This window comes from Phacochoerus africanus, chromosome 2, assembly GCF_016906955.1.
Source record: "Phacochoerus africanus isolate WHEZ1 chromosome 2, ROS_Pafr_v1, whole genome shotgun sequence".
Classification (NCBI taxonomy): domain Eukaryota; kingdom Metazoa; phylum Chordata; class Mammalia; order Artiodactyla; family Suidae; genus Phacochoerus; species Phacochoerus africanus.
This window is the reverse complement of record NC_062545.1, coordinates 64,048,533-64,055,898: the sequence shown is the minus strand read 5'-3', so window position 1 is coordinate 64,055,898 and position 7,366 is coordinate 64,048,533. Positions and strand designations below refer to the sequence as shown.

The window sequence follows — 7,366 nt, the reverse complement described above, 5'->3', positions numbered from 1 at the left end:
TTCTCAGCCTGCAACTTTCGATTAGCAGAGGAAGCATGGACCAATGCCTGTACTCATTCAGGCGGAATTAAACGGAAACTCTGGCGTCACACCCAGCAAGAAATTGTTTTAAAACTTCCCGCCCGACTGCGCCAGGTTCCAAAGGTGAGCGCCAAGGTGGTCGGAGCCTGAAGTCCCGCCCCATCTCGCGGGAGGCAGCCGCAGATTGGAGCACATCCCCCACCCCGCAGAGAGGCGCTCTCTTTGTTATACTCTGGGTGGAGACGCGGTCTATGCCCTCCCGACCGCTAGGGGGCGAACCGCGCGCATTTAGCGCCGGTTTTCCTGCGCAAGACCGAGCGGACCCCCCCCCCCCGACGTGCGCATGCTCGGTGCGTCCCGGAGGTCGCCGGCGCCGGTGTTTAACCACGTGTGTTTTGAACTTAAGGGCAGTATGTTGTGAAGAAATGGGGGCTGCAGTGACTCGTGCAGTCCGGAATTTCAACCTAGAGAACCGGGCGGAACGGGAAATCAGCAAGTTGAAACCTTCCCCTGCTCCCAGGCACCCCTCCACCAAGACCCTCCTGCGAGAGCAGATAAACAGTAAGTGGTGCATGGACGCGTCGGGCTGCGGCTCGCGGGCTCCCTGTGCCGGCTGAACGCAGCCGGACCTCGGTCCAGCGGCCTGGGGAGCCTGCTTTAGTCGCAGTCACTCGGGTCAGCCGAGCGCGGAAAGGTGGAGCCGCCAGGCCGGTGACATTGAGACAGGCTCCTTGCGCTCGTGAAGGAGTCCGCGGCTCCGCCTTCTTCGTGTCCTAGAGGTTTTGACTTGTTCCCGCCGCTGACCCTGTTCTCGCCAGCTTTTGTCTTTAATACTTACCGTCTCGATACAAGGAATCAAAATCAGAAGGGATTGTGTGCAAGGGAACTTTTCTCTAGATATCTTCACAGAACGGTGGACACCGAGCTCGACCTAGCACTTTGATTTACCTTTAAAACATGTTCCGTACTAATTAAGCAAAATTAAAGGTGACTGTCTTGTGCTAAGTGTTTAGGATCTTAGATAAAACTTTCTTTGGCTTTAATATTGTGATTTTTTTTCCCCCTCTTAGGCCATCCAGAAATTAAGGGAGAAATTGCTAGAAAAGATGACAAACTGTTGTCATTACTAAAAGATGTGTATGTTGATTCCACAGATCCCGTGTCTTCTGTGCAGGTAATGTGTTTTAATAAAGTTAAGTTTATAATTTAACTCTTTGGGGCTCCAGGAAAATAACCATGAGAAGTGTGGCAAATAGTAGAAGTGAGTGAGTACTATCTAAGCGTAACATTGTCAGTGTGCTTGTGACCAGAATGCAGAGCATTGGCAAAACTGAAGCACAGCAGTCGTAGCAAGACACACATGTTATTGGATATTTATTAAAGTTCAAAAAGTCTTGTGAAAGTATGGATTGAAAGCAGTTCTGTGGATTATTTGTTATTATTTCAGAATTTGTAGCATTTGGTAAGTAAGGTACTTCTAGGGGTTATCATCTGAATGACCAAAGATGAGCTTTAATACTATTTTCTCACCCTTCAGTGTACTGAGGTATGTTCTATCCTTAGTGGTTCCTTTAATATTGTGTTGGTTTTTTAATTTTGTTTTTGAAGAACATATTCTGATAGACTAAAAATAGGAGATCACAGAACACATTGGGAATGAGAACCTTTATGTAAACGGCAGGCACAAGTGCTTTGTGTATGGTGATGAACAAAACAGCTCCAGTCCTTGCTTTCATGGTACTTAAGGTCTTGTGATGGACACAGGCATTAAACTGATGAGCAGCTATAGGTACATAATTACTGATAAGTCTGTGAAGAAGAAATATAGGCGCTGTGAATATATCAGAGGGACCTATTGGAATTGAGATTGAAGGATGAAGGATGGTTTCTGAGGAAGTGACATTTAAACTCAGGCCTAAAGGATGGGTAGGAATTAACTAAATGGGTGTATAGAGGTAGGAAGGTTCTAAGTAGGGGCAAGAGTTTGATGAAAGGAGAGGGAACTGCCAGTGACGATTCCCAGATTTTTTTCCATTCTAGAATTCTCTGGTTGTCTCTCTCTTAGGAGGTAGACTGTTCACACAGACATAGTTATTAGTGAAATAAAACTCATAAGTAGAATAAGGTATGTAAATTGTTGCACACACCGGGAGTTCCCATCGTGGCTTAGTAGTAATGAACCTGACTAGTATTCGTGAAGACGCCAATTCCATCCCTGGCCTTGCTCAGTGGGTTAAGGATCTGGCGTTGCCGTGAGTCGCAGGTGCAGCTTGGATCCTGCATTGCTGTGGCTGTGGGGTAGGAGTTCCAGCTCTGATTCGACCTAACCTGGAAACTTCCATATGCCACAGTGCGGGCCTAAAAAGACCAAAAAAAAAGAGAGAAAATTGTTGCATAGAATAGCAATTAGAGTATTCAGTTATCTCCAAATGCTTCCATTAAAATATATATGTATATAAATATAAATATATGTATGGGGGTATTTTTCTCTCTGTCTCTCTCTCTGTGTCTATTTATTTATTTATTTATTGGATGGTGGCCTTGGCATGTAAGAAGTTCCTGGGTCAGAACCTGTGCCACAGCAGTAACAACACTGGACCCTTAACCACTAGGCCACCAGAGAGCTCTCATGTTCATGTTCTTTGTTATTTTTAGCCAGGTGTTAGATAATACTTCCAAGTATTATTTCTTACATGTTATTCTTAATCATTCATTCCAAAAATGGCTCTTGGGGCGCAAAAAGCATTTAACATTTCTTATATATAAAACACAGAAATGTAGATAGAACAAGCAGATATAGAGTGGTATTAAAATTTCATTGGGGGGGTATTAGGAACAGTCTGAAAAAAACTCATGGAGGAGTGATAATGAAGAAAAGGTTGAAATACCTGTTTGTGTTTTTTGTCCCTTTCTTTCTTTTGGGCAGTTCAGAATTTTCTTAATGATTTGTAATACCTCTAGACATGTGATACTGTGCTGTCATGTGTTAGTTTATTTTTGTCTGACTTTTTGTTGCTGTTCAGAATCCTGTGTAATATATTTGCTTGTTCATTCTTCATGGTATAGGAAATCTGAGCTCGGTCCAACCTAGAAACAGTCTTACGTATTTTCTCTTAATATTTTTATGCCTGTATATTTTATGTTACAATGTCATATTTTATTTGGCATTAAAGTGTAGGGAGATCTTTTCAGCTGTATGGTCTGTTGTCTAAATATAATTTATTGAATAACCCAGTCCTTTTTCCACTCATTTAAAATTCTAATACATATAGGTCTGCTTATGGATTCATCCATTCTATTTATTTATTTTTCTATTTCTACACTAAAATCATACTATTTTAATTAATAGAGCTTTATAATGTGTCTTGATATATTTTGTGATCTTTTTTCTTTTGAGAAGTTTCTTGACTCTAACCTTGCATTTTTTTTTTTTTCCCCAGATGAACTTGAACAGGTTCTTTTAAGTCCTGTTTGGATTTTTGAGTGTAATCAAATTGAAATTTAAGATAAATTGAGGAAAATTAATATCTTGTATTCTTGTATTATTGAGTCTTTGGGGGATGGAGGGAAGGTTGTTACTTAAGCTTCACCTAAGTTTTTAAACTGTTTATTGCTAGTATGTCAAAAGTGAGTGGTTTTTGTACTGCAGGTACCCACTTTGTAGTTTATTTCTATTAGTTTTTCAGTTGATTATCTTATTTCTCTGAAGTTGTTTTCATGTCATTGGAATATAATTACAATTTTCTCTTCCTTTCCAGTATTTATACTTAATTCTTACTGTTTTGTCTATAGCATGAACGTAGCAGTGAAAGTTAGTATTCTATCTTGTTCTTGCCGTACATAGGATGCCTCTAACGTTTCAGAATTAATTATAATGAAATGATATGGCTTCTGATTAAAGATACTTTTATCATATTTGGGACATTTTCTTCTATTTTTAATTTGCTAAGAGATTTTTTTTTTTATTAAAAGAACATTGCATTTTATCAGATATTTTTTCAGTGCAAAATACTAATTTTGGTATTTAATATTAATGAGAAGGGAAATCTGGATGAACGTGTATATGATGTGGAAGGAAGATCTGGGAATAGAAAGATAAGAGAAGCCTTGAGTTTTGGAAAATGAAGTTGTCAGGAGTGTTTCAGGCCAGACTCACAGTATAATATAAGGGTAGGAGAGTGTAGGATGCCTTTGGAGAACTATTAGAGTTCACTACAGTTAGGAGAAAGTACAAGGGATGAATTTGGGAGAAATGAGGTAGGATAGGGAGTAATAGGGACCAGATCATGAAGGTTTTTACTTGTCTTGCTAAGGAATTTGGGTTTTATCCTGAAGGCGATGGGAACTTGATGAACAGATTCCTGTTGAAAATTTACCTCAGATTTGCTTCATTCTGGGGGCAGTTTTGAGAGTAGGCTGGAAGGGAATGAAATGCATTTTATCCAGTTAGAGGAGACCAGGCTTTTGCAGTAGTTTCTGCAAGAGGCATTGGCTTGGACAAGGCTGGTTTAGTGATTTGGAGAGAAGTTAATGGGTTGAGAGGGACTTAGGTAGCATCAGCAGGATTTGGTCATTGCTTGGCTGTAATGTGTGAGGGAGAGGGAAATGTCAGGTGTAACATAGTTTTGGAGTTTTAGAGCAGGATGTGGGAGGTGGGTGGTGTAGGTCACTGACCTAGAGAATAGGGAGATAGAATTGGATTTTCAGAGGAAAAGAATAAGCTCAGTTTTAGACATGTTGATTTTGAGGTGCTTGTCAGTTAACCAAGTGAAGATGCCCTTAGTCATTTGGGAATTTGGATCAGGAAATCAGGAGAAAGGTCAATGTTTGTAATCAGATTTGATAGTCAATAACAAGTAGATGATAGTAATAAGAGGGTATGTGAGATTGCTTGGGAGGAATGTGTAGGGTGAGAAGAGGGCCTGGGCCAGAACTTGGGCCATACTAACATTTATGGGGCAGTGGGAGGGACATAGTCTGCAAAAAAAACCAAAGGAACCACTGCAGAGACAGATGGAAAACTAGGAGAGGGTGGTACGGAACCCAAAGGAAAGTTCGGAGTCTGTGGCCAGGTGGGAGTGGCCAGCTGTGTTAGGTGGTGCATTGAGTTCAAATAAAGCCTGAAAAGTGTCCTTTGGATTCAGATCTAATCCTCTGGATTTGAGAGCACAAATATTATCTTTTAAAGTTGATCGAAAAAGAAGGAAAGTGGTCATAAAAGAAGTGTTGGTTTTAGGTTTGGTGGGTATTTGCAAAAGGTGGTGACTACAGCATTTTAATATTTTGACCAAACAACAGTAGCAGGCAGGGTGCATTTGAAAGGAAAAGTAAAGGGGGTGGTTGGCGTTGCTGATGGAGGAATGAAATGCAAAGCACTTAACCCGAGGATTAAGCTTGGATGGAAGGATGGGTGTGTGTAGGTGGTTTCATTTATATCTCTGGGGGTTTGGGAGGCATTAGTTTATTTTCTCTGAAGAGGCAAGATCTCTAACAATATTTAAATTCATTCCATCCATTTGTTTGGAAGCACTGAATATGAGATAGAAAAGTAGAAAGCAGAGGATTTCCCTTGTGGCACAGCAGATTAAGGACCTGGCCTTATCACTGCAGTGGCTTGGGTTCCCTCCCTAGCCTAGGAACTTGTACATACTGTGGGTGCAGCCAAAAAAAAAAAAAAAGTAGGAAACACAATGGAGATTATTATCAAGTGAGCTGTTAGGGCAGCATCAGAATCCTGCCTTTGTAAAGCAGTTTCGTTAATCTTTTCTGTTCAATTCATTGCTGTTGTTCTTCTAATATATATATGAAATAATGTAATGAGTGAATGGTACACATTTGATTATTGTCTTCTAGAACTTCCTAAATTTCTTAATGATGTTTGAGCTATAGTTATGAAGTGGGGATGTGGCAAAAGTGCCATCGAAACTATGGCTCATTATGATAAGAAAATGTAGTTTGGAAAAGCACGTGCAGTATTATCTGAGGAAGAATAATGGGAGAGTTTCTGCTGTGGCTCAGTGGGTTAATAATCCAGCTTGTCTCTGGAGTTGCCAGTTCAGTCTCCGGCCTGGTGCAGTGGGTTAAAGATCCATCATTTCTGCGGTTGTGGCATAGGTTGGTCCCAGTTGCAGCTTGGATTCCATCCTTGGCTCAGGAACCTCCATATGCTGTGGGTGTGGCCAGAAATGGGGTGGGGGGCAGAATAATGAAGATTTGAGAAGCTCGGGAGTAGATGTCAAATCTGTGCTCTCATCTTGAAAGCCTATTTTTGGTTTTTGTTTTTTGATACTAGGTCAAGGATACAGGAGCACATCAGAAGCCAAAGGAGTTCAGGTTGCCGAAAGACCATCGGTTTGACATGATGAATGTTAAGAACATTCCCAAAGGCAAAATTTCTATTGTAGAGGCATTGACACTTCTCAATAATCATAAACTGTATCCAGACACATGGACTGCTGAGAAAATAGCCAAAGAATACCATCTAGAACAGCAAGATGTGAATTCCCTTCTCAAATATTTTGTTACCTTTGAAGTCAAAATCTTCCCTCCGGGAGGCAAGAAAGCAATACAATCAAAATGAAGAAAATCTTGAAATTACTTTTCCTATATGTCTTACACATCCTCGTGCCCTGTTTATTTTCTCATTTTTAGCATACTAAATTATATAAATTACCAAATGTATAAAGCGCCTTCCTTGAGAGAATGTGCTATTTATTAATCTCTGCTGAATTTTCAGGATTGCTGATAGAATGAATTTTGTTCTCTTTTAAATTTTAATTTGGTTTAGGCATATGTTCATATGTAATATCAGCATGACTAATCAGCACATGTATAAACATATTATAAATAAAAGAGTTATCGTATTTTGGCACATCATATCATCAGCTTTTAAATGGTCATATGGTTTCTTGGAAAATGTCCAGAATCCCTCATTTAACATTCAAAGCTTCACCTTCCAATTTAGGTGGTTAGTTTATTCTTCCAATGGAATAATGAAAGTAAGAGTTTTCCAAACTCTTAAGGCTTTTGTCATTTTGTGGTTAAGGAAAGGGAGACTTGTCAGTGACATCAGTTAACAGTACTTCCTGAATAAAGGCAGACAGGAGACTGGATCCAAAATCAGTAGAAACTATATTATTACTTCTGTGGGGAATAAGAATTAGGACTTACTTTGTTTTGAATGGATTTTACATATAATGTAACTTTATATAGATAAAAAAGAACTGATGTTATAGAATGTTAGCAGTCTGCTCTGACAAACAGGTTAAGTCCAAAAACTTACAGAGAGGCAGGCAGTAGTTCAAGCTATCTGAAAAAATAAATTTTCTCTGGATTTAATGTAGAA

General features: G+C 39.8%; 1 protein-coding gene across 1 annotated transcript; it reads left to right on the top strand.

The window, feature by feature from the left end:
- The first annotated feature begins 356 nt into the window (after positions 1–356).
- NDUFAF4 (NADH:ubiquinone oxidoreductase complex assembly factor 4) lies at positions 357–6,873 on the top strand. The gene is made up of 3 exons (XM_047761334.1): positions 357–582; positions 1,092–1,195; positions 6,314–6,873. Exons 1-3 carry the CDS (start codon positions 447–449, stop codon positions 6,599–6,601), a joined length of 528 nt encoding a protein of 175 aa, XP_047617290.1. The 5' UTR covers positions 357–446; the 3' UTR covers positions 6,602–6,873.
- Positions 6,874–7,366: the final 493 nt, after the last annotated feature.

Bases quoted from the DNA above. Each gene is read 5' to 3' on its own strand.
- NDUFAF4 (XM_047761334.1), top strand. From the start codon at position 447: ATGGGGGCTGCAGTGACTCGTGCAGTCCGGAATTTCAACCTAGAGAAC. The intron at 583-1,091 runs GTAAGTGGTGCA...TCCCCCTCTTAG, and splicing joins CCTGCGAGAGCAGATAAACA to GCCATCCAGAAATTAAGGGA. The intron at 1,196-6,313 runs GTAATGTGTTTT...TTTTGATACTAG, and splicing joins ATCCCGTGTCTTCTGTGCAG to GTCAAGGATACAGGAGCACA.